This window comes from Ambystoma mexicanum, chromosome 10 (genome assembly GCF_040938575.1).
Source record: "Ambystoma mexicanum isolate Mex_15411 chromosome 10, UKY_AmexF1_1, whole genome shotgun sequence".
Classification (NCBI taxonomy): Eukaryota; Metazoa; Chordata; class Amphibia; order Caudata; family Ambystomatidae; genus Ambystoma; species Ambystoma mexicanum.
In genome coordinates, this window is record NC_090932.1 from 802,446,762 (window position 1) to 802,473,967 (window position 27,206).

A 27,206-nucleotide genomic window follows, 5' to 3' on the forward strand; every position below is an offset into this window, starting at 1 on the left:
GCACACTCTTAATGCTGCAAGTGAATGTTGGTTACAATGTCAATGGTGTATTCATTCAATGATGTGAGGATGGGTCTGTTTGATCTCCTCTTACTCACAATGTGATATTGTTGGTATTCTGAGTGAGCTTCCATCAGTAGTGTCCTGTTAGTGCGCTGAACTTCCCCCAGAAGTGGCACCCCATGCAACAGAAATCGTACTGTGTGGGTTCCTTCCAACTATGCCACTGTAGTGCTATGGGACACCGGCAGTGTGGCTTTTTCCACCAATGTATTGTCAGTGTTATAAGGATCCAAAGCAGTTTGTTCAGCAATAGCTCCGAAGGTACATTAAAAATAATATTTCTGGATTATTTGATTATTGAATCTAAAATTGTTTTTTGAGACAACTGTAAGCTTCTCCCTCCTGTGCACAATGTTACAGGAGTCCAGCAGTGCAGTAACCTCTCCGAACTTTATTTCTTCATTTGGAGGAATCTCATTCAAATATTGATGTTTACCTTTTTTATGCATAAGACAACCACATGTGACGCTCTATATAATATTCTTCAAGTCCAACACATCAGTGAACAATATAACAATAACAAATCCCCTCACTACAACTACATTGCGATCTTCAAAGCAATTAAAAGAACTTTGTTAAACTTAAAATACCTGTTGTTAAATTTCAAATGTTTGAACATTTGTTTTAGCAGTGCACTCATACTTTATTTCTGTTTTGCTACAAATTACAATCATCTTTACATTTTGTGCCATAGATGAGAAATATACAATGCATTTGAAGTATCTGTGTTTTTTAAAACTGCCATTAATTGAAGTTCTTTCTTCAAATAAATCTAACAAACAAAATTTTTAACGCTTCAGCATTTAGCCCTATGGCAGTTTGGTTTGCATCTGTAGCAAAGTCCCCAAGGTGTCCGCTGTCCCCCCCCGATTTCGAGTGTCGCCTACGCCCCTGGTAGTGGTCAATTAGTACATGACTGTGTAATCTGGTGGTGCGCTGGTATCTTGTCCTTTGTACATTGTTAAATAAATTCTAGAAACAGTAGCTTACGAAGTTATGACTGGAATAATTTTGTGACCCACTGCCTGCCTTGCGGTGTCGAGCCAACTTTCAATTCCTGTCTGCTACAATCTTACTTTTCCAATAACCCTGATGCACCTTCTGCTACTGCCACCTTTCAGATGCCTGCCTGGGGTATCTTGGTCATATTGTTGCCATACCTGAATGTTTTTACAATCCGAATTGTGCACTCCTACATCACCCTTCCCCCGCCGACTGAATTCCCAAGGATGTTCTGTAAGATCTGTTGTGTATGCTGACCTAAACCTGTGTGTTTAAACCCGTTTCTATCGCTCGTATGCAAGGAAATTACCAAAAAAAGGTTTGTATTAAAAATGAAATAGCCGCTCGTAAACCTTTGCAGGTTGTTAATTGATTTCACAATGGGTAAAAGGCAAGTATTGGATTTGATCGTGGTGGTGCAAGTGCGGCTAGTGCAGTCAGCAGACTTTGAGAAGCTTTCGGATACCACATACCAGTCTGCATTTTGTTCATTCATCTGCCTGGATTACTGTTAACGTTCTAGGCTGTGCCCACTTTTGAAATAATGGTGAAATAACCACAAAAAGTGGTCTAAGAGTACGAAAAGAAGTAGTGGATCTATGTTCCCTACTGTCCTGGCCCTGCACCTCACAAACACCATCGCCACGCCACCTCCCACTCACAATACAAAGCCAAAAACACACGTTCCTGCTGTTTAAGGGAACGTTCAGTGCAGTGCACTGAAATTGCAATTTTCACCTTCTTCCTACACTTTTATTTTAAAATGAAACCATTCCGGAATGGTTTCTTTTAAAAAATAAAAGTATAGGAACAGTAAAACTTAATTTTAAAAAGTTGAGGAGCACCATTCCCATCCGCTCCCGCCCACTTACCGCAAGTGGTGCACATAGTGGGCAAGTGCGGCTAAGTGAAGTCGGCAGTCTACACTCTGCTTTTTTGGCAGCAGATAGCCGGGAGATCCAACTTTAAGATAATTTTGCCTCGCACAGTACTTGCATTTCTGAGCTTTTATTAGCTTGTTTTGGCTGTACCTCTGTTTGTTACACTACTTGTTGAGTTCTACTATTATGCCTTACAACCTGCACAGTGCAGACCGTGGGCACAATCCGACTGTAGAGGCCTTCTTGTTGCAAACTCACAGCTAATAAACAACAATAGTTCCATGCACGCTATTGTAATGGAGGCGCAGTTTCTAGGATCACAGAGGGTGGCAATCCAGATGTATCTAAGGATTAAACCCACGGTTTGATACGTTCCAGTCATGAAGAAGTGCCTGTGGCTACGCCTAGGAATCTTCTTCCGCACTCACAGTCACCCGACAACATGATGTTGATCTCGAACATAATGCTTCAATGGAATTGGTCCCATTTAGACAACAATGTTATCATTTGCGCTGACTTTAATGCCTAATGTGATCTCGTGGTGGCAATGCGATGAGGGACACTTTGTGAAGCAATAAATTCCCTTGACATTTCAGAGGATTGACAGACAACTCAAGGAGAGAAATTGATAAATTTTCCTACAAATGATGATCTAAGGTTCATTCATGATTTGATTGTGGAAGAGGCCACTTGTAAATACACACAGACAAATGGAAAAACTAGCAGCAGCATAGATTATATGTTTGTCAGTACATTATTTAAAGCTGGTATCACTTTGTTTGAGATCTTGCTCAATTTACTTAGTGATCACTCTTTGCTGATTTTGACTTTTAATCTACCAAATTTGGTCAGTAATTCCAAAGTGTCTGCAAAATATGCAATTAACTCACAGGGTAATCAAGTAATTTGGCGTGAGAATATACATTAATTAAATCACTATTTTCCCTTATGCCATTCCTGGGAACCGACATGATTATTGATATATAATCTCTAAGGAAGCTCACTATTTTGGTACTCTTTCAAACACATGGGTGATGGTAAGCCAACATCACTTCACATAGAATTTATGATGCTACTATAGTGGAAAAAAAGACAGCACTTGGACACAATATTCGGGTGGTAGGCAGAAGCATCTGGAACCTTTCACTAGCATGTTGACCATTAAAAACTTTCAAACCAAGTATAAAAATTGCCTACACAATTATGGATCTACTGCTAGAACGGCTCACTGGCAGTTAACGTTTAATGCCTAGAGGAGTAACAATAATAAGTTCTGGCATATATATAAAAACATAAGGAGATGGTATAAAAATAGATCTGAATCCTACACCCGAGACACATTGGCTATCGTACATCACTTCCTCATATTGTGTGGATGTCGCCCCGGTCACTCCTAGTACACTGCCCAGTATGACTGCTTACCCAGTCACATATACCTTGGATGAGAATGATATATATATGAATATTAACTGTGATTAAAGCCAACCAAGGCCCTGTGAATCATTTAAGACTGTGAGAAGTTAGCTAAATGGGGATTAGCACTGCCCATTCTGAATCTAATTAATCAATTTTATCATCAGACTTCAGTGATTGTCAGATTAAATAACATGCAAATAACAAGGGGACTTGTGGGAGTCTCTTTGCCAGACATTAGTCCTGGTTACCAGACCCTTACACAGAGTCTTTAGCTCACTATCTTTCACAGAGGAGAAATATCCAAAATGTATCAGTCTTTGTCCTACCCTGGGAAGTCCAGCACCGAAATGCTAGGCAATTCTCCTCTGAACAAGAGTACCAACAGCCACCCCAGAAACATGTTTCGGTCTGGTTGGACCTCATCAGTAGGGTGGAGCTGTGCTTCTCTAAGAATAGTGAGCAAGGGGTTCACGCCTGGATTCCCCTAGTAACTTAGGGTGAGACCCAAAGTTACTTAAAATATGCAAATAACAAGGGGGGTCCTGGGAGTCTCTCTGCTAGACATTAGTCCTCGTTACGAGAGCCTTAACCAGAGTAATAACATGGGCACTCCTTCTACATTGATATAGACCAATAACGGTATGAAACAGGGGTGTGTTCTTGCATCCCCTATTTTTTCAATCTGTATATTTCTGTATGCAGGAGGCCATAAACTCATGTAATCACTTTCCCTCTAAAATTGCTAAACACCACATTTCATGGTTTATTTATGCTTACAACAGTCATCTGACATAGGACTCCTGTTGGCCTCTTGCCTTCGTTACATGCTTTTTCTGCTTATTCTAAGGCCAATTATAAAAAATAAAATAATTAAAAAAATAAGATACTAGTTCAATGTATAAATCTAGTTATTATACCCGGTTTACTTTATGGATTGGAGACCTTTTTCGGATAATCAACTCTGTTGGCCTATTTCCCTGGAAGATAAATTACGCTGTTCTGCATTGGCTCTCCCGAGTTCTTTCCCAATTGAGGCAGTTAGACTTGAATTAGGTGTTGTATCTTTATCCACTTTGCTAAAAGTAAAGCGTAGCCTGCTCTACCTGAAGATGATGGGCAGCTTACTTTGGCAACGTGATTAGAGCAGATGTCAAAAGGGCTCAAACAGAATTTGTTACCTCCTCTATATTTTCATGACAAAATTAACTGGGCCATAGATCTTATGATGAATTGCACCATAGTAAAACAATCAATTAACCAATAGAGCTTACACCTGGGATTGATGTGCCAATTTTGTTTGGTTGACAACAAATAAAAATAAAAATGATGTCAGAGTACTCTAATTGAGGCTTCCCTTACATAATGCCACCTAAATATTTAACCCCTACCCCCTATTGTCAATTATGGGATTAATAATGTTGCTCAGATTTAATTTCTTCCATCTCTGATGATTATGGGACAGCGACAAAAATGTCCTTACATGTCTCGGATATGCAGGTTATGTTCCTCCGATTTGGAAACTACCCGTCATTTATTGACGCAGTGCACTGTGGTATTGCCAATATACCTTGATAAATACACTAATTATGTGTAGGATGTTCTGTAGATTAACACTAACCAACATTGGTCATACCTTGTTTTTGGTAAATCTATAATCGTTGCTACTACTGTTTTTAAATTGTGTAAGCACAGTGAATCTGTACTGCTTTTCATTTAAGATTTAAGATGGCTTTTTTCCAACTTCCTTACTTCTGATGTCTGTTCAAATCTGTTTACAAATTCTTGTATGAAATGTTGTTTTAAATCTAGGACATAATGATGTTTCTATGTATCATTGATTATCACATGAAAGGTTTGCAATAAATCAAGTTGCAAATATATATATATATATACACATATATATATATTGCAGTCCAAAATCCACTTAAAGTGGTGCTCAGTCTACTATAGCGGGTGCTTGTATAGGTTAAGGGAAAACCATAAACTTGTGCAAACACTGCTCTTTTGGGTGAAGAAAGTAGATCAATAAACAGCACCAACTACTCCACACAGCTACAGAAAGTACAAACACTCAATCCCAGATATAGTGCTAAAACATAACTTTTATTTAAGATAAAATATATTTTAAAATAATAAAAGTTAGCATGGATTTACAGAACTGGTTACAAGTGTCAAAGCCACTGTAGTAGTGCCACGCGTTCCATCCCTTCACAGGGACTTCGTCAGGCTAGTTTTGCAGCCTGAGGCTCAAGGGCTGTTTTCAACTTGCGCAAACAGGAAACAGAATTCAAAATCATTCCAGTCATGTGACCTGTAGGTGTGTATCTCCAATAAAGTAAAATAGAGCCGCCATTTTGAGCTATTCACACACATATGGGTTGGGCTCAAATTAGCACATTCCATGTTTTTCAATATTGGTGTTTATATGCCATAGTTCAAGCATTCTGTTTTTATTTGTGAATGTGTCTGTTTAGCTTCAATATAGTGTACACGTATCAAATGGACCGGGTCGGGTACTGCACCTGAGATGTACCCTAGTCAGTGTTTTCACACATCAAAAACTCAGGAAATGCAATCAAACGAAAATAATAATAAACCAAAGTTTTAATAAGTTAGCCCTTGGTTGGATTCTTTGGGGTCCTTGTAGCTGCCTGCACCTGGTAGTGTGTTGATGTATCATGCACGCAAGGGCGGTATGCTGGAGCGAACAAGAGTTGCCCATTTACTGAGGTTTTTCTTGGGTTGGTGCAAGAAGAGTTAGAGTGAAATTTAAAAACTTATGTTGAAAGGGGGTGCTGTTGCGCACATCCAAGATGGCCGACTGATCCCAGAGCTCCGGCTTCCATGAATCCTTGAAGTTAATCATCCTGTCTCAGGGCCGCCCGCGGAACAAACAAAACGCAGTGTTCTGTGGCGTACAACTGCGGGCACCTACTGGACAAATTTGGGGCTGGTGCGCCGGACCGCGCTGTAGACATGCCGTCTTGAAAACCCTGCAGAGGGAGGCTAGGACGTTGGCCGCCTGTGGGTTCCGGGCGATTACCCCTCGGAGCCGCGGGGGGTCCCAATTTAGACGATCCACAGTTCTATTGTACAATAATGGATATGTTAACTTCATCTGGGGAGGCACGAATACTCTGGGGTGGCGATTTCAATATGATATTGGACCAATCCCTGGATCGCTCATCGACTGCCCCCAGAAACCCCTCAAAGGCCTCACTGGTTGTAAAACAATTGATGGAACATATGGGCATGCGATATACATCCCCGTACCCTTTCGGATCACTCGCCAGTGATGCTTGACATCAACTTAAGTGATGTCTCCCCCCCGGCGAGAAGATGGAGGATGCCCCCCGCAATCCTAAGAGACCTAACATTTGTGAATCGCTACATACTGAGATTGCGGAATTTCTAGAATTAAACGAGGGTTCGGTTTCCACCTATGCTACTCTATGGGATACATTTAAGGCCTGGGTCCAGGGAGCCATCCTGGGTAAGTCAACTGGTATGTTGAAATCGGTACGGGAGGAATTGGGCACGACCGAGGCTAAAATTGACTTATTACAAACTGAATATAGTATCACACAGAACAAGGAAACCCTGTCGCAAATTCACACTACGCTGGAAGAATTTCATAAGTTGGCCCATAGAGAAGTTCTTTACATGGCTGCACCAGCCAAAGCCCGACGATATGGAGAAAGCAATAAGGCCAGGAAATTCCTTGCCAACATGCTCAGAACTGACAGGCACCATAACCCGATCCCGAGTATACAGACCCCGACTGGAGCAACGGTGAATGGAGACCAGGACATTAATTCCGCATTCATGGAGTTCTATTCCTCTCTCTATTCTAACTACTATAAAAAGAACAAAGAGGACACGTTCCGATATTTGGACAACCTCGACCTTCCCACATTAACTGCTGAGACCCGAAGTGTATTGGACGGGCCAATCACTATGGAGGAGATTGTAGAGGGCATAAAAGCTTTATCGAGCGGCCGTTCCCCTGGCTCTGATGGCCTGCCTGCGGAATTATATAAAGAGTTCTGTAGTGAACTGGCCCCGATACTGTTAAAAGTATGGGAGGAGGCAATGAGCCTGCGGGTGCTTCCGGAATCGATGCGAGAGGCGATTATCACTGTCCTTTTGAAACCCCACAGACCGGCACAGGAAATGGCATCCTATAGACCCCTGTCCTTAATTAACACTGACGCAAAACATTTTGCAAAAATACTGGCCACCAGACTCCTTCCATATATGCCGATCCTGGTCCATGCTGACCAGGCAGGCTTTATACCAGCCCGGTCCACGGCTCTCAACCTGAGACACCTATTTAATGTTCTGGCACAAATAGATCCAGATGCCAAGGCGGTCGTGGTCGCATTAGATGCCGAGAAGGCTTTTGATTCCGTATCCTGGACATATCTCTTTCTGGTGCTAGAGCGGTTTGGTCTCGGTCAGTACTACATCAACTGTGTGCCACTACTGTATACACAGCCGACGCCTAAGGTTTTAACCAACACCACTCTCTCCCCGGCATTCCATCTACACAGGGGGACCAGGCAGGGATGTCCCTTCTCGCCCATACTATTTGCTCTAACCATTGAACCAATGGCGGAATACATACATCAACACCACGCACATAGAGGGCTCAGGATGACCGGCCCCCCTCAGATAATATCGCTATATGCAGACGACACCCTGTTATATGTCCGAGATCCCATAGAGAATGTGCAACACATCATGGCAGATGTACATGAATTTTCAGAATACTCAGGATATAGAATCAATGTACCAAAGTCTGAAATATTCCCCCTTACTGACGGTACGGGAGACTTAACTGAAATAGAGGGATTTAGATCTGCCCCCACCAAAGTAAGGTACCTAGGGATAATGGTTGCCAGAGATAAAAACCTGTTGTATACGCATAATAATGGGGAATTATTGTCAACCCTCTTGACCAAATTTCAACTGTGGGCCAACCTTCCACTATCCCTATATGGGAGAGCTGCGTTACTCAAGATGGTGGTCCTCCCCAAGCTCCTTTATTACTTCAATAATATCCCTGTTTGGCCCGGTAAGCCCTTCTTTGCTAAATTTAAATCTCTTGCCTCCTCGTTTATCTGGAACGGGAAGACCGCCAGGATGGGTTGGGATAAGATGGTTGAGCCTTTTGCGCAGGGTGGTATTGCTGCACCAGACTTTGAGCTATATTACTTGTGTGCACAAGCTCAATTTGCGAAGCATTGGTTTGACCCTGAGGACACGGCCCCCCACATATTGATTGAAAAACACTCTGTCCGCCCAAACGACATACATTCAGTCCTCCTCAACCCATGCTATGGGGACATATGCCCGTTTGATCCAGTATATACAACCACTCATGCGTGGACCAGAATCTATAAGAGGATAGGCCTGGAATCCCCCTATGATCCGCAAGTCCCCCTATTGAACTTCTCTAGCATCTCCCCCAAGTTTGATCGGGCCCTTCAGCAATCCTGGGACCCCAACAAACTTTTCACGCTGCGTGACATGTTCGCAGATGGGGAGTTCTGTGACCTCATGGATTTCATTGAAGTGGTGGGAAGGGGGCAGCTTAAACGCCTTCAATATTACAGGATGAGGGCTGCTTTTTCGGCGAAATGGCCAATATTTCCGCAGGAACCCCGGACCCATGAATGTATCAGGTCAATAGTGTCCACAAATAGCTACGGCAAAGGGGTCTCTATGCTATACACTCTGGTGCAGGCCCATTCCCCGTCAAGCAACACGATGAGAGAGGTCTGGGAGCGAGACACAGGCACTCGGATAGAGGAGGTCCGTTGGGTCCATGAATTCTGGGCTCAGGCTAATCCAGTTTAAAGTTTTGAACCAATTACATTATTCCCCTGCTAGAGTGGCTAAATTTGTGGAGAACTGCACAGGTGCCTGCCCTAAATGTGACGCCCCCGATGCGGGGCCTTATCATATGTACTAGTCATGTCCATTGATTGTTGAATTCTGGAGGGAGGTTGCGGAACTTCTCGAAGACATTACGCCCATTCAGGCGACTCTTTCGCCCTGGAAATACCTACTGGGCGATATAGGCAAGGTAAAGGAAACCACAAGGCGGCTATTCAATATTTCATGCATCATTGCCAAACGCTGTATTCTTAAATGTTGGAAGTCCCCTACCGCCCCATCCAGAGCCACTTTCTTAAAGGACCTTTGTATGGTGAATGATGATGAGGAGCTATTTGTACTGTCGGTCCCGTCACCCTCTCGTCCCAAGGACATTTGGACACTGTTGCGCCTTTACCTGTGTGGCCTGGGCTCGGACTCAGATGTAACACCCGTGCCCTCGCCTTGACTTGTAATGTCTGCTTCTCCTGTACACGATGCTCTCATGCCTGAAACACTGATACCTTAATTTCTTTTTTTGTTTCCTCTCCTTGAATGTTGTAAGGAATTCAAACCATGTTCAGATGTGTGTATATTTTTGTCGTGCTGCTGACCTGCTCTCTTAATAAAAATATGTTTAAAAATTGAATATGTTGAAAATATTACCACATGTGTAAACTATTATGTCAAGTGGAAGTTGGAAATCTTTATCGTTTCCTATGTCATATAGTATAATGAATAAAAGAGTGCTATTGGGACTTCCTGTCTATAATCAGGAGTGCCGCTAGCAAATAACCGAGCAGTACTCAGATTTTTTGGAAACCCCTACTGATACTAGAACAGAGAACAGAGTTTCTAAATGTTCTCTGTGTCTAACAACATATGAAGTATCAAGATGATTACAAAGAGTCCCTTTTAGAGTTGGTTATCAAAGGGTAAATCCTCCGCCTTATGTCCAATTTTTGGGTAATTCCCGGGCCGAGGACAGGCCTACCGGTAAATGGTAAAGTCTAAATTGGACGACTTCCATCAGGGCCAGAAAGGTCAGGGAGCAGTGTATTTCTTAGAAGCTGCTCCAATGTAAATTGCACGGAGGCTGCTTGGGATGGTTAGAGGACCCCACCACAAATATGGTCCTTCCCGCGTCTACACAATCAAATGAAATGGGGCAGCATCGCCTAAAATTTGTGTTTGTTGGATGGACGCTGTTAATGGGGCGTTCCAGGTGGACCCCACGCCGTGTTGATTAGGTGTAGAATTCTTTGTCAACAGGTCCGGTTGTCTCAGTGTGTCTGTGCAGCGTGGGACGCGCGGAGCTGCAGCCTCGTGTTATGCGGAAGAAATGCTTCAATATAGCCCAAAAAGATAGATCTCTATTAAAATGTCAACTGATGCAGTGCTTCCTGCATGGCCGTGTTTCTGCCCACTGTAACCTTTTTAAAACCAAGAGACTTGCAGCAGCACAAAGGCCGTCTCAATCAAAAAATAATCCCAAAAATGGTGCCCGAGTGGGCAGACAAAACCGAATGCAACGCTAATAACACTCCACTCAGACAAATATTCTTGTATCAGAACTCAGCAAATCCCGCCCAAGTGGGCTGCAACTACCGGATTCAAAACTTTCAATTTAAATCCACATCTTCTAAAAACAAGGAGAAAACAACACATGGTCATTCTACCATGTGTTGCCAAATTAATAATATGAAACATTTAAAGTGTCAATGTGCTAACATGCCTCCTAATCAGTAGCATTTTGCACCTGTACTGTATTGTCATATTTAAACATATGTTCTTATATCAACAAGAAATCAAGTGGGCTGCAGTTAAACATTCCAATAACATGTGCATATTTATATATTGAATGGATTTGGAGTATTTGAAAGAAATGCAAATAAAATACTTTTTTTTAATGGATCTGTTTTTGAATGCGTTTATTTTTAAGCACCTGTGATTGAACAAACTTACCTGAAAATGTTGATTTAGAAAAGAAAGCAAAACATACACATTTCAAGCAGATATATGGACATGTGAGATCAGGTAAATCAACAATCAACTTCATTATATTTCAAATTTCAAACACTAAATTCCTAAGGGAAGGCACATTTGAACCAACTTAACTAGCAAGCTACTCCTTCATAGTTATATTACTGTACTTGCAAAGATGTGACTTTTAAAACTTAACCTTATACCAAGTGTAATCATTGAGTGAAAATGTACATACATTTTTCATCAGATTTGTCCTTTATTGCAACAGTATCATTGCTGAGAGAAACTGTCTGGGAATTTAGGATGTCTGTTCTCATGCCTGGAAACTTTGGTGAAGAAATGAGTCTCCCTTCATATGAATACAAATACATGCTTCCACCATCAACCAGGAGAAAATGTCTGAAAAAATTAAATGAAGCATTACCCAATTATCTCACAAAATGTTTCAGTAATTATTTTATAAGATTTCTGAATGAGATGCAAATGTTCACTTCGATGTAACATATAACAATATGGTTTTGGAAATAAAACAAGTTACGCAATGTTATTGAGTTTTATGAGAATCACATTTCACACATGCATCAACAGATCCATTAGTCGGATTGACAGTAATATAACATGGTACTAAGAAAACAAACTATGCAGGTGCGCCCTTTGGTCCACTCCCCTTCTTCCCCCAGCCCGCTTAATACACAAAAGGTTCTTTCATGTACACAATGCATCATTTCACCCCAGGGGGAATCCTTAGCCTTCTGAACGAGGGGCAGTCCCATTTTGTGTATGTTAACCTCTAAAATGGGAAGTTCAAGGCTTCATACCTCCCCTTCCGTGTCTTGTTGAGCCGGTAACCCCTGCACTATTGGATGTATTTTGCACAGAAATCTGCCTAGTCCACTTCCACAGACCCTGCATCTCCGTGAATGGACGCGGTTAGATGATCCATCGGTATAGGTTCCGGGCTGTAATGATCCATTCACTCTTTTCGGTAGAAGTTCTCTTTTCCAGTATGTTGCCAGACATGGCCTCCCAGCAAGGAGCAGACTGTGAATCATCCTTGGCAACCTAGTGAATTTCCTTTCCTGTTCTTGCAGGCCAAATAATATCAGCACCAGTGCTTTCCCCTCATAACCCCATCCAGGTCTTTAATCCAACATAGAAACTCATCCCAGTAAGACTGAACCACCTTGCATCCCCACCACATATGCCAATAGTTGGCTCTAGACCCACACTCATGCCAACACATGGGGCTCGCTCCTTCCTACATCCTGGAATGTCTAACCGGGTCATACAGCCACCTGTGTAAGAGTGTGATACCATGTAATTGGTATTGGCTGGAAATAGATGTCTGTGAGGCCCATTTGCACATCTTCTGCCATGTGCGCAGGGAGAGGTCCCTCCCCAATTCCCCTCACATCTATGTCTCAGCCTGTCTGAGGACTTCCTTTTTGTCTCCACTAAGGTCCTGTTTAATGCACCGATGAATCCCCTAGAACCAGACCCAATGTCTAAGATCTTCTCGAAAGGTATACGTTTCCTCTGTAATTTCTCTTTCCAGACCTCCTTCGTCATCACCACCTTCAACTGTAGGTACAAAAAGACAGAGCAATCCTAGTCCCTATGCCTCTTCTAACTCCTGTATTGTTATGAAGTTGCCCTCTCTCCAGAATTGTCCCGCCCTCTCCAGCCCTGCTTCATACCAGGTCTGGAACCTCTCCAGGTTCGGGGTGGCGTCTCTGATCCCCGGTACCCAAAGATGACCCAGCGGGGACGGCCAAGTTGTAACGCCCGCCAGTCCCGCTCCCTGGCGCCAAATGCTCCAAATGGCGCCCTAAATGGGGTGTCCCCTTATCCTCTGGAGTAGTTTTGACTTGGGAACCCATAACCATTCCATGACTGTCGCAGGGTTCAAGTGGTGATTATCAAGGCCCACCCATTGCAGGTCCTCCTGTTGCCTGAGATGTGGGATAAGAACCCTCAGCTAGCAGCCCAGGATTTTTCTCCTCTTCAGACCATTAACTTACCATCCTGTCTCCGCCGGTCTCTTTCTGGGATCCCGGGGCACGTTCTTCCTCGCCCAACTCTCGTGGCTCTATTGATTTCTTCCTCCATTGCGAGCCTATACTTCTGCCCATCAAGTTCCTAAGAAATGGAGAACGGAAATCCCATCTGTAGCATACACCTTTTCCATTCAGCCATTTTGTCAAGGGGACAACCGCCTCTTTGCGAGGGTGAGGGAGGACAGATCCTGAAATATAGTGATCCTCGCTGTACCCAACATCACCGGCCCTTTCGCCTTCCTTGTCCAGGATCTTAAGCCTGTCTGAGTAGTTGTGAAAGCGCACAAACACTGATCTTGGGCCTCCAGACGGGCCACCAGCCCTGTGTACTCTTTCGATTTTCATCAATCGAGTCATGTTCAAAGAGGAGTTTTGAAATTTCGTGGATTATTCTCTTGAGATCCCTTTCCGTCCCCCCCCCTTTTCCGACACCACAAAAAAACAGAGGTTGTTGCTCCTTTTGCGATTCTCAAAATCATCCATCTTTAGGACCATCTCAGCTTCCCTTCTCTCTATTTCACCAAACCTTACATCCATTTGGGTTTCCAGGGTATACAGGGAGGACTGGTTGTGTTCCACCTCTTGTAGCCTCTCCTCCATCTTGTCCTGGTGTGGCCGCAAACGCAGGTGGCCGGGCACAGCGGGAGTCTGCACACCCGAAGGGACACCCGGCCCCTCTGAAGATCAAAAACTCCTCCAATCTTCTTTAGAGCGGAGAAGAGGGGAAGAGATACAGGGACCCAGTGACAACATCTGCCTTCTCTAGGCATCTATTCCCCTGTGGAGGCGTGGGCAACAGCCATCCGGGGCCTCAGCTTCACTTTCATTTTTTCCGCTGTGAGGGAGAATGACGCTTCTATGGTTTTACTGAACCGATTTCCTCCGGGTTTCGGCTCGTTGAGAGCCCCTTGAATCAATTGTCCTTGCCTAGCGTTATGGGACCGTGCCGGGGGTGCAAGTGGGGGCACACCCACGGATTAGGGGTCTGGGTCACGGAGGAGCACGTTCACAAGTCCTCCATCCACGTACCTCCTGGTGGCTATCTTTTCGAATGGTATAGATTTTAATTGTTAAATTCTGTCTCTATGTATGTACTGTGGAATTGAAGACTGTTTATTCCTTTTGATCTATTATGAATTTTAGGAAATGAAAACTAGTTTTTATTTTTCTTTCTTGATTTTACTGTATGTATTATGTGTAAACTAAGATTTGTTTTTTGTTCTATTTCTTATTTTTGTTACTATAAATTTGTGGAAGGTTTTCTGTAAACCAAAACACAAAAAAAGAAAAAAACTAGTTACTCACTTTAGTGACTACTGTTCTCCGAAGCCTTAGTGCCCTCTCCTCCATACTTGTGGACTTATAGTCCCCTGTGAGGATGGAATAGGACCACGTTGCACAGGATCGTAACTAAAAAAAAAAGGATCATTGCCCCGTTCCACCCTCTCACATGCTCCCAGATTTACCTGCCAGTTCATATATTGTAGTGTGCAAGGGCACCTTTTAAAAGGGGTTGGAGGAAAGCCCTTACAGAAAGGGAACTATGGACCTCAGCGCAGTAATCACTAGAGTAAATCTTTTGTACTTATTACTTTGCCCCGTCCCCTTTCCCTCAAGCTTGAGTAACCACACATCAAAAGAGGAAGATGGTGGAAGATAGCAGTCAAAATGCTTACATAGATGAGAGAAATCAGCCAAATAGTTTACACTGTACTGCTTAACCAAATTGGACGTCTGCCCTAGAACTTATACCCATTAATTAATGTCTGCAAAACATGTGGACCGTGTAGCTGCTTTACCCATGTCCTTGACACAAATGTAGCTGAAAAGCCATAAAAGCTTGTCTTTGTGAAAAATTAGATTGGAGTCTTGCAGCAAAGAGCTTGCAATTTCCTTATTCTACGACAAGGAGATGATCACAAACAAGAATGACAAATCTCATATAATATAAAGCCATGTGCTCAATGGGCTTGTGGGTCGTAGCAGAGAGAACTGAGGTTAAGGAGTTATAGAGAATGGGTTTGTCAGACCTGCAGGAACAAGTGTTTGAGACCATCAACTGTCATTTTACTATGTGATTAGACAGAAGGAAAAACAAAATGAAAAATACCAAACTCATGCATTTATACACAAATCTAGGGCAGGATTGTTACTTTATCTGGATGAAGTTCTCTGTGGGTCAATGCAGAGGTTCTGTCCACTTCTATAGTCCAGCCATTCCAATAGGTTCACGCACTACACACACAAAAACTCAGCGAGAACACAAAAATTATAGGGGACAGAATGCAGACAAGGGGCCTCATTAGAAGGTTGGAGGTAACCATGTCGCTTTTAGCGGCATGATTGCCTCCATACCGCAATCCGGGCCCAGGTTCCTCGAATGAGGAATTACCGGGCCATCGCAATCTTGGCGGACCCGGTAATTCCCCGTCCGAGGAACCCGGACCCGGTCCATCCCCATTCCCATTCGAGCCCCCATAGGGCTCAATGGGAATGGGGATGGAGCTAACAACGGGCCTGTTAGTTACGGGCCTGTTGTTAGCTCCCTGGTCCCCTCGCTGGACCCGGTAAGGACGCCTGGTTTTTCCAGGCGCCCATTGCGGGCCCCGCGAGGAGACCTCGTAATAGGGCGGAACGGGTTTACCGGCACCGGCACCTTTACCAGTGCTGGTAAACCCATTCCGCCAACCTTATAGTGAGGCCCAAGGTCTTACCTCAGTGTGAGGATGCAGAAAATGAAAGGTAAGGGAAATGTTGCTAAAGCCTTGATTTTTATATCTCCTAGGAAATATAGGCACTGATCACCGATCTGTAGGCACAAAAGCCCAGCCAAATACCTGCATTAAACAGGTAATAAATGGAGGTGAATATTTGATCTAAGGATGTCGGCAGTGGGTTTATAAGAGCTTCCAAGTACCAGTGACAAAATCTAAACATTTACTTGTATACTGTGTGACGAAGGCCCTGCCTCTTTCTAGGGACATCCAGTGGGATGACCGAGGGAACCAAGTGCCTCTCCAGGGAAGTGGGTAAGGGGCCTGGAGGTTGTATGGGAGGATCTCCTAGTCCCCCAGATCACCCAGTGATGTTCGTGTTGACAGTGTGGGCGTGCAAGCCACTGGGAGGAGGAATTCTTTTAACTCTGTATGTTTAAAAAATAGCAGAAATCATCCAACGAGTGATTGAGGCTTTAGATGCCTGGTGACCTAGAGAAGAACCACCAAAAGTGACAAAAAGAGCTTCAGATTCACGGAATGCTCTTGTACGTGCCAGGAAGAATTTAATTGGTCCCCTGACGTAAAGCCACTGGAGAGTTTCCTCTGCTCTTGATGATGCAGAAGGAAATAATATAGGCAGGCAAACCTTCACATTGATGTGGAATGAAGAAACCATCTTGGCAAGAAAAGAAAGGTGTATGCGTAACACTACTTTATCCTTGTGGAAAACCGCAACTGGCTCAGACGAGGAGAATGCCAGAATTTAACAAATTCTCCTTATGGATGTAAGAGTGAACAGAAGAACCATTTTCCATGTGACCAGCTTGATGTCAGCAGTAGCCATTGTCTCAAATCGCAAAAAGAACAATGTTAAGGTCGCACAGAGTGTTGTTTCTTGACTAGTATGAAAATCCCGAGAAGACCATCCAAGTGTTGCTTAGTTATGGGATTCGCTAACAAAAGAACCACATAATTTGTGTTCTTTTAAGTGCCGATAGCTGCCAAATAGGTTTTACGTGTGTCAATTTACACAACAGATAGTCCCATATGGAAAGGAAATGATGGGCATTTGTAGTTGCTTCTTGTTGAAAAAAGATCAATCACATGAATTCCCCACAGGTTGATGACCTCTAGTAGATTGAAGGGATTTAGTTTCCATTCGTGATTCCCTATATTCAGTCTGCTGAGCCTGTCAGCTTCAGTGTTTTGATCCCCTGGGAGATTAAACGCTATCAGAAAGGTATGGGGATTTGGTCCCTCTCTGTTTGTTTACATAATACATAGAGGTGGTCCTGTCCGTACGAACAAGAGAAAGAGAGAAAGGCCTTCCATGCATTGAAGATGGCCCTCAGTTCCAAAATGTTTATTTGAGATTCTAGATCCTTACCCGACCACAGCCGATCGATCCTTCAATGTAACACCCCATCCCTCCAGAGATGCATCAGTGGTGATCACTACTGAGGGAGATGTGAGTCTCCAATGAGCTCACAATATCAGATTCAGAGTATTCTGTCTCCACCGCAGGTGTGGTCTCAAAGGCCGAGGGGTGGCAAGAATGTACTTTTGAATGCCTGTGTTTTGTTAGCAACTATGAGCAAGGTGCAAGTGAATCCGCCTCATCTTGGGTCTAACAAAAGGTACCAAAAGAATGCAGAATGCCTAAAGTCCCAAAAGCCTCTGAAAACACCAAGTAGGCGAGCTCCCTTTGGCCAGGAAGTGGGAGGCTGCTGTGCACAGATCTGTTATCCTCTCTTGAGTGGGAAATACACTTGCAAAGATTGTGTCCCACCTGAAGCCTATACACATCAGCATTTGAGTTGGACAAAGTTCCAACTTGTGGAGGTTGATGGAGAAGACCAACTCAAACAGGATGTGGAGTAAGGTCTGCAGAGCCGTAGACACATCTTCTGGGGAAGAGTCCCTCACCAACTAGTCGTCCAGATAAGGACAGACATGGACACCCCCCAAGTCTGAGCATTCCTTCAACCGCATTTTTAAGATTTGTTAACACTCGCAAACTCAATTGAGGCCGAAATGAAAGACAATGTATTGAAAATGCTGATCCTTTATTGAGAAGTGGAGCAACCTGTGATGAGGCCGCCAAATTTGCACATGTAGGTAAGCGTCCTTTCATATCCAATCGCCTACACTTAAGAGACTGGGCGATCTAAGCTGGCGTTACCATCTTGAATGTTTGTAGGAGGAGGAAAAGGCTCAAGAAAGAAAGGTCCAAGAATACCCTCAAGCAAGCCTGGGTTTTCTTGGGCACTCAGAAAAAGTGTGAATAAAACCCCTTACCCATTTCTGAGGCAGGGACGTATTTCACTGCATTCATTTGAACAAACTACGCATTTTGCACTGGAGACCATGTCTGATTTAGAGGGGAGAAGATGGGAGAGTAGGGATATCAAGGGCCTTTCGCCATCCTGATAGTTCTCCTAGTATGCACCAAAGATGGCAACTAAAGGCTTTTTTATTTGCCCCCCCTCCTCTTCAGTGGCCTCAGAACCCAAGTAATAATGAGGTTTGTGTCCATGCTTTGCACTTGCACGATTTGAATACACTGTGCTCGAAGATTGTCTGTCTATTCTCCCTTGTCTTCACCCCCAATTGTACTGTAAAACCGCAGAATCGCCGTCAGGCCTATTTGCTGTGTCTCAACTCGTTAAATGTATTATATGCACTTACTCTGCCCGTGCAGACTATTATCGTCTCCGAATTTCAAGGACTCTGAGCGACTTTTGTTTTCCCCCCCCCATGTTCCCACCCTCCTTGAGCGCTTTTAAACACTTGCCTGTGTAAAGGCGCTATATAAATAAACAATAGCATACCAAGGTAGAAAAAGCGGAAAACCCTTTGAAATGATGGGATTAAAGGGTCTGAAAAAAGAAGCAACCAAGCATAAATATGATGGAACAATCTGCTGCCAACTTGTGTGTGATGGGCCATGGACACAAACCTCACTATTATTTGGGCTCTGAGACGGCTGAGATGGGGGGGGGGGCAAATAAAAAGGCTTTAGTTGCCATCATAGGTGAATACAAGGAGACCTATCAGGATGGCAAAAGGTCCTTGATATCAGACCTTGCCAAGAATGTGACTGGTGGAAGGACTTCATTTGAGATTTGCTGAGAATTGCTCATGATTTAGCTGTAATCGAGCTGGTTTTCTCGTTTAGTTCTTCATCTGTAGAGGAGTGGAACAAGTCAGTGGTATCAAATAGCAGAACTGAAATATGGTCATGCACATCCTGCAAAAACCGCATCAACTATATCTGGGCTTTATGTCTCATATTAGCTCCAATACACATACCCCGACTAGCTGTACCTATACAATGCAGAGCAGACTCTATGAGGTCCTGTGCTCTTGTCTGGTCTCTAAAAGGCACGACTTAAATGCTACTTGTTTCTCTGATGAAAGATCAGGTAAACAATCAGCAATTTCACACCACAGCTGCTGCTTGGCAGATGTTTTAGATTGCCTCAGATGTAGAGCGGCAGTTGCATATGTTTTACTCCCAATAAGAGTCTATCCTTGTCGTGTGGTGGGTGGCTACCTCGCGGGTTTACTCTCATCATACCGGGACCACCTGGCAGCTCTGGTGGAGTTTGGGTGACTAACGTCCCAGGCACCACATCTCCCTGCATTCCAGTGCTGTACGCATGAGCCATTCACTTTGTCAACGCATCCAGCATATGTTGTCACGCCAGCGTTAAGACTGCAGGTACTCTACACTTAAAATGTTACTCAATGTTTCAGCGTTTGTTTGGGAGTCACGTTCCCGTCCAGACTTCTGGTTATTTTGAATCCAATGTCTGCAGCTACTCTCATGACCATCACGCTGGTTCTCCCGTTTGGTTCTGATGTTTCTGCTTCCCCAGTAAGGATTTCTTGGTTCTTGACCTCACCCTTCTGACTGGACTGCTTTGAATCTCCCTTTTGAATTTGGTGGATTGCATTTCTTCCTTCCTGGATTTCGGATGGATATTCCTTCTGGATCTTCATTTTGGATTTGTTTCATTGGATGGACTGCTGCTGCCTATTCTAGTAGTCTGCACCCTTGCCCCTGTGTCTTCTGGATAAAGTCCACTTGTGCTCCATTGTTCTTTTTCTATTTTCCCTTCTGGATAAGGGAACAGGTGTACTGGCCTATGGACTGACATCTTCTTGGCTCCTTCATCCATTCAATAGGTTACCTAATACATCTAATGCCTTATCAAGGTAGTTCAGGTGGCATGGAGTAACAGTATCGCGTTGTTTTGCCAACACCGGTTTTTTTAAGTCATTTTCAATGGCACAAAAAAAACTTTGAAAAAAATCATTGAAATGTATGGGGGTTCGAGGATAAAGGGATAAAAGGGCTGAGGAGGGGATTGGGGTAGGGTTAATAGTATAGGTAAAGATGGGGTTTGAAGGGGAAAACGTGATGAGTGAGTTTTTTCAAAGTCGTTTTTTCATTCAAAATTACTTTTTTAAAAAAGGTGCGTTTCTGCAGTAATCTGGGTGTGGCCGGAAGGATGGTCTGTCTAAGGAACCATTAACAATCCTCCTCCAATAGCAGTGTGGAGGAAGCAGAAACACAATAGGACAACCAAGGTTTCCCAAAGTTGCTGCCATCACAGAAGAGAGGTTGTGGTTGCAGTGAAAGTTGAGGAGAGACAGATGCAATTTGGCTGTATCTGGCCTCTATCTTGTATTCGTTGAGACATAAATGTGGTTTCTGACATATTTTAGTGGCTAGAGCCATTAACACTTTTTGTAAATATGTACCTGACAACACTGAAGTCTGCATGACTTGGATGAGGGGAACATCTCCCTCATTAGCTGGGTTATCCATGTCAGGTACAGGAGTGCAAGATTCAATTTGTTGTGGGATTTTCAATCCTTAGTCAGGCAGAGGGTCCTGCGGTGAAGTGTCACATAGTGACCATCGATCACCCAATACACCAGGCAAGGGAATTTAATGAACATAGGATTTTATTAACACTTGTGCACAGCTTTGGTCAAAATAAACAAATTGTGCCTGAATTAAACTCACAGTTGTCGGGATGGATATTCCCCTTGCTTGGGTAGTGATGTGGGGAAAAGTATCTAAAAAAAAAGTATTATGAAAGAAAAACAAAACGTAGCAAACATTCTGACAGCGTTCCTAATGTCCAGGGCTCGATGTCCCCGGTAAATCCAACCAATACTTGTGATATCACAGTTCTGGGTTTAAAGGGTTTCCTGAACTCTATTTAACACCATTCTTGAGGCCTCTCCTCTTCTTCCCGCACACTCCTTTCCACCGTTCTTAGAGTCTTTTCTCCTTTGCCTTTGGTGCCGTACTTGGAACCTGTGGTTGGAGTCTATTCAAAGTACTGTGAGAGGTGGGCCTCATAGGATGGATTGGAGCTAGAGGATGACAGGCAGCTGCCCCAACACTGGGAAAGGGTTCTCCCCAGATTCCCCCTTCCTTCATCCCTGCTAGAGTCTGGCTCCTTCAGCCACCTGCTTCAGTCCCTCTCTCTTCCCCTGTGTCTCGCCTCAAGTTTCGCTCCCACAAAGCCCTGCCCCTTCCTTGGCGATCTTCCTAGATGAAGCGATTTTTGTCTTGGTGTCTGCTTTTTCCTCACAAAAATTCTCTTCTACACCACTCTTTATTACCTCCTTTCTTAGTCAAACACCAGTCTTCGTTTACAACTTTTCACTACCTTCTTCCTAGAGGTTACACAAGACTTCACGCTCCTTTTCTTTTTATAACCCTTCTTTCCGTTCACAGAAGTTATTCTAATCCTTCATCTTGTTCAACACATCCTCTACTCACGCAGCTTCACGTTCCTCAGTTTCCTGTCCTTTCCTTGTACATCTCTCATCTACATAGTCCTAAACCAGCTGTATAATCTCCTTCCCACCATCACCACCACTTTGGGTACCTCTTATGCTCCTTTGAGGACCTCTCCTAGAATAAATCCAGCGTTCTACTTCTGAGTGAACACTCTTACCCTTCTTCATTCCTTTGGGTATCTCCCCTGAGACAATTCAGACTTGTTAATTCACAATTATTGCTCTCTCCTTCTTCAACCCTTTGCAAACCCCTCCCCCTTGAAAAATTCTGATTATGAAGTTCCCTGCTATCCCTCTCCATTTCACCCCTTTGGGTACCTTCTCCTCTACACTGCTCTGCTCCTTCCTTCTCCTGACCCACTTGGTCAATCTCTTCCCAAACTCCTTGACCTTTAACCCCCCCAGATTTCTGGGTCTTCCTCTTTCGAGCCCACCAAGTCTCTTGATTTCCCCACCTTCAGGGCCTCCCTGCAGCCTCCCGTCCCCTCTCTACCCATGCTCATCTAGCCTTCTACCGCCTGTTCTCCTCAGGCTTCCAGAGCTGCGCTCAAGTCTCCAGCATCCAGATCCTCCCCCATGGTCTGCTCTTCCTTTTGACAGCTAACACCGAAGGAGCTCTTGCTCCTACTGCCACAACCTACTAGCAGAGGTTTTATAGGGCTTTGGCCCCTCCTTCAGGCGCCCTCGGGGCGAATGGGGATCAGGTGTGGCGGCTCTACATAGGGAGCTTGGGAATTGTAGTTCCTTGGGCCTGAATGGATCTGGACCACTGCTTTGGGAACTACGCCCACCATACGGAATTCTCTAGCACCCTGCCAAATAAGTCAACACAAACCTTTGAATCGTATCTGGGAGTAACCAGGTTACTCACCGTAGTGACCACCTTACTCCTAGTCCATAGTCCCCTTTTCTCCATACTTATGGGATATCTCTCCGTCCTGTGGGATGAGACCGGAGCACTTTGTAAAAAGCATCCAAAACATTTTTTTTTTTTAAATTGTCCTTCCTCTCTTTGTTGCGCGGGGCCCGGCACGCGGCCATAACCCCACCCACTTTGGCTCCGCCCCGCGCATCGCCCATCAGTCCTTTTCTATCGCCAGGTCAAAGACCTATTAGCAATAACAGAGGAACCTTATTAGAGGGGACGGAGGGCGGGCGTATGGAGGAAAGGGGACTACAGACTAGGAGTAAGTTGGTCACTACGTTGAGTAACCTGGTTATACTCCAACGTCCCGTCCCCTTTCCTCCATACTTATGGGAGACTCCCAAGCACTCCTAACAGGAGCTACGGGTGGATGGAAATACCCATTACTGAAAAAGGTTCTTCAGCACAGCCTGACCAAACTGAGCATCAGCTCTTGAGCTCATGTCAAGACAAAAATGCTTACAAAAAGCAGATGGAGGCCCAAGTAGCTGTCCTAGCAATGGACTCCTAGGGGACATATTTCTGAAAAGCAACCGCGGCTGCTTTGCCCCGCACGAGGTGTGCATGAAAACCTTTAGGAGGTTTCAGCCCTTGGACGGGGAAGGACTCCGTAATGCAGGCGGCGATCCACCGGGAAATAGTCGCCTTAGACGCCTGCATGCCCTGAGTGTTACCAAAAGTCACAAATAGTTGAGAAGAACTCCTAAGCTCGGATGTTCTGTCCAGATAGAATTTAAGAGCCCTTCTGACATCCAGACAATGCAGAACCCTTTCTGCCTCTGAGGTAGGGTTCGGAAAAAACACCGGAAGGGAGATTGACTGGTTCAGATGGAATTCAGTCACCACCTTCGGCAGGAAAGCAGGATTCGTCCATAGGACTACCTTATCCTTGTGGAAGACCAAGAAGGGATGCTCCACCGACAAGGCCTGGAGCTCACTCACCCGCCTTGCTGATGTAACGGCAACCAAAAAGGGCACTTTCCAGGATAGGTACTTGAGATCCACTGTGTGTTAGGGAGAATTCTTTGTTTAGGCTGAATTTCCTAACCTAGTGAGTCCCCCAGGAGCTTTGCTGGATTTTTGGGGTTTATTTTTTCTCCTGCCAAGAGTGAGACTCTTTTACCCTCACTCTTGGACATGACTTGAGAGTGTTTCTGTGACTTGCTATGTGCTTATGGGCTATGGGGTATTTTTTCCCCATAGGCGATCATTGGTTTTTGAATGTGTGTTACACAGCACCCTCAGTGCAGTAACACAGGGGTGTCATAGTGACCCCCAAACATAGACTCCACACCCGGGGACTGACTACTGTCTCCCTGGGTCTGTAAAGTCATCATTGACTTTACTAGTCTTAATTTAGGAACTTAACCAGTACAAACCATCATACTGTGGAAGTACTGGGAGGGGCAATTAGATTGCCCCTGGGTCTGTTGTCGAGGGGGTACTGTCCCGTCCCCCCTCGCCGAGTTTCTGGCTGGTGGCAGTGGATACCACGGAAATATTCCACCAGAATATTTCCCAATGGGATTTCCCATTGATTTTAATGCACCACTTTTTGGTGCAATGTTAAAGATACCGCCGGTTTATTTATTTAATATAAATTCACCGGTTGGGATTTTTTGCCAGAACTCGCCGCCAAAATGGCGTCTAGGTTCACTTCAGTAACCCTGAACCCGAGTCGAGCCTTTGTTCCACTTTTGGCGGGCTTCTGCACAGAAGCCCTCCAAAGTGGTGCCATTCTGTCTGGGTACCACAGGGGGTGTGGGAGGGGATTTAGGCACCCTGGACTGAGTTGCCTTGCCAACTCATGTCGCACTCTGGTGTGATTGGCCCAAGTGGTGAGCCGCCCCGCTCACCACTTAGCATGTTTGAGTGACAGCTAGGCTGTATAAATGGGGGTTTGCTGCATAAAAGCAGGGTTTTTGGGACTGGTTCTTCAGAAGTCGCCACAGGACCTAAGAAGCCGAAGAGGGAGAAGCCAAGCCGACCTGCCAAGACGACACCACCGGTGGAGCCCTGCAGAACCGTCTCACCACTTTTCCCAACGACAGAGGAGATCTCCAGCCGGGAGAGTCTTCTTCCCTTGACTGGTGGGGACAACCAGTTTCTGCCTTCTTTTCGCCTCCCTGAAGCATCTCGTGGCCGCCTTACCTGTGCCAAGCACCCCGGCAACCGGGATACCACTTTTTACCTCAACCGCGAAAGAGGGGTAACATCCTTTTAACCGGAAAAATCCACGGCTGGTTTCTTCCCTGGTAGTGCAACGACCTTCAGCTTTCCTCCACGTCGAGCTCTTCTCTTCCTCTGGACGACGCCGCGACTTGCACCCACTACCAGGAACAACTGCCACCGCTGGAGGATCCTTTCCATTTTAAAGGTACCGTGTTCCGCCCGGCTTCCCTTGCCACCGATTGTACGGGGTAGATTTAGCCCTCGGCTCTCGAACCTGGGTAAGCCTGGGACACCCTAACTAAACTTTTCAAAACTTAGTAAAACCTTTCCTACTCACCTGTAAAGACTGGTGACATTGTGTGATCTTGGACATCTTTTCGCCTGGCTTTCCCTAGAGTGGGCCTGGCAACCGAACTTCCTTGCTCCGCAATAGACTGCCTTTCTAAACTTACTGTGAATCTCTGAAAAGTGTTTTACCTTGCTGTTTTCATTACTTCTGCCTTTTCCCTCCCTTTTTAACTAACTTGTTGGAGTGCCATCTAACGTTAAGCGCTCACCTCTGTTTGGAAATAAGTGGTGTTAACTTAGACTTGTCCAACAAATAACTAGGGATGTACATATAAGTAATAGTGACTGTGTTTTGACTTACTTACCTTTTCTGTGCTAGTGTAATTTATGAGTGTGTCTTAAATAAATAATTCTATACTTTTACACCTAGCTCTGGTCAGTGTTTGCTTGTACTACTGTGCCTCTGTACCTATTATGTATGCTCTATATACTGCCTAACTCTTCTTGAGGGAAGTCTGACTGCTCAGCCACAGCTACCAGATACCTCTGGGTGGTACATACTGCTACCAAGTGGGTTTACTGCCAAACACCTGTAGTCTTAAATCTTTTGCAGTGGTCCCAGAGGGAACTGCACAGGTTTCTGCCTAACACTGTGTCCATGGGTTCAAAAGGCTTATGGCACAACGTCGTGAGGACTACATTTAGATCCCACGGCGGGTGCGGAGTACGAACTGGAGGGTAGAGGCGTGTCAAGACTGCAAAATGCCTCTTAACCACTGGATTACACAAAGAGTAAGAACACTTGTCCGTAGAAAGATAAGCAGAGACCACTGAAAGGTCAGTCCTGCATGACAGAACGTGAACACCCGACTCTGCTAGGAAGGATACGAAGGACAGCACTGTGTCAACCGTAGCCTCCCTTGTGTCTAACCGCTTTCCCAAACAGCAATGACAGAACCTGAGCCATTTACTTCGGTATTGGGACCTATTTGAGGGTTTCCTGGCTGTCTGGATAATATGCATGTTATCCGCAGACAAGTTAAGATGTTCTAAAGACTTGAACTCAGGCACCATGCCGCCAAGCTGAGCGATTGGGGGGAGCGGTGCCACAGCTGCTGTTCCCCTTGATGAAGAAGATCGGGGGTCACTGGTAACCTGATCGGCGGACCCATCGACAGGTGTTGAAGTTCTGAGAACCAGAACCTGGCCGGCACAACGGGGCTATGAGTAGGAGGGAACAGTTGACTGAGTTCTTCAGCTTCCAAATTGCCCGATGGACTAGAGGCAGAGGCGGGAAGGCGTAAGCTCTCATGTTGTGCCATGGAATCTCGAGAGCATCCCCCAGAAAGGAGGCTCCCAGCCCCCCTCTAGAGGCATACTGAGGAAGCTTCTTGTTTGCTGCCGTTGCGAAGAGGTCCACCTCCAGTGTGCCCCAACGCAAGAAAATCCATGAGAGGACCTCCGCCGTCAACTCCCACTCGTAGCTGACCACTGTCCGCCGGCTGAGGGCATCCGCTGTGACATTTAGCTGGCCCGGGATGTGCACTGCATGCAGCCAAACACCAGGAACCACAGCCCACTCCCAAATCTGGATGGACAAGTCCACGATTGTGGTGGGGGGGGAGACTTGGTTCCCCCTTGTTTGTTGATGTAATATGTCGACACCACATTGTCTGTGCGCATGCGGACCACCTTGTTGGCAATGATCGGTCTGAACGCCCTGAGCGCTAGGAAGATCGCCAGAAGCTCTAGATGATTTATGTGGAGGAGCTTGTCCTGAGGCGACCAGAGATCCGAGACCTGAAAAAGATCTAACGTCGCACCCCACCCCAGGAGGGAGGAGTCCGTTGTGACAGTCACCGTAGGGGCAGGGTCCTGAAACCCCGCACTCACCGACAGGTTGCTGAGAGATGACCACCACTCCACGTCCACTCTCCTGGAAGCCGGAATCATTATCAGCTTGGAATCCGGGTCCACAACCTGACGCCAAGAA

General features: G+C 45.0%; 1 protein-coding gene across 2 annotated transcripts in view; it reads right to left on the reverse strand.

Annotated features, from left to right (window-relative positions):
* The window catches only part of IFT80 (intraflagellar transport 80), a 1,621,792-nt gene that overhangs the window by 771,984 nt on the left and 822,602 nt on the right, over positions 1-27,206 (reverse strand). For both annotated transcript variants that reach the window (XM_069618463.1, XM_069618464.1), the window contains exon 12: positions 11,464-11,627. In XM_069618463.1, the coding sequence (XP_069474564.1) occupies positions 11,464-11,627 (164 nt within the window). The remainder of the gene's footprint in view (positions 1-11,463; positions 11,628-27,206) is intronic.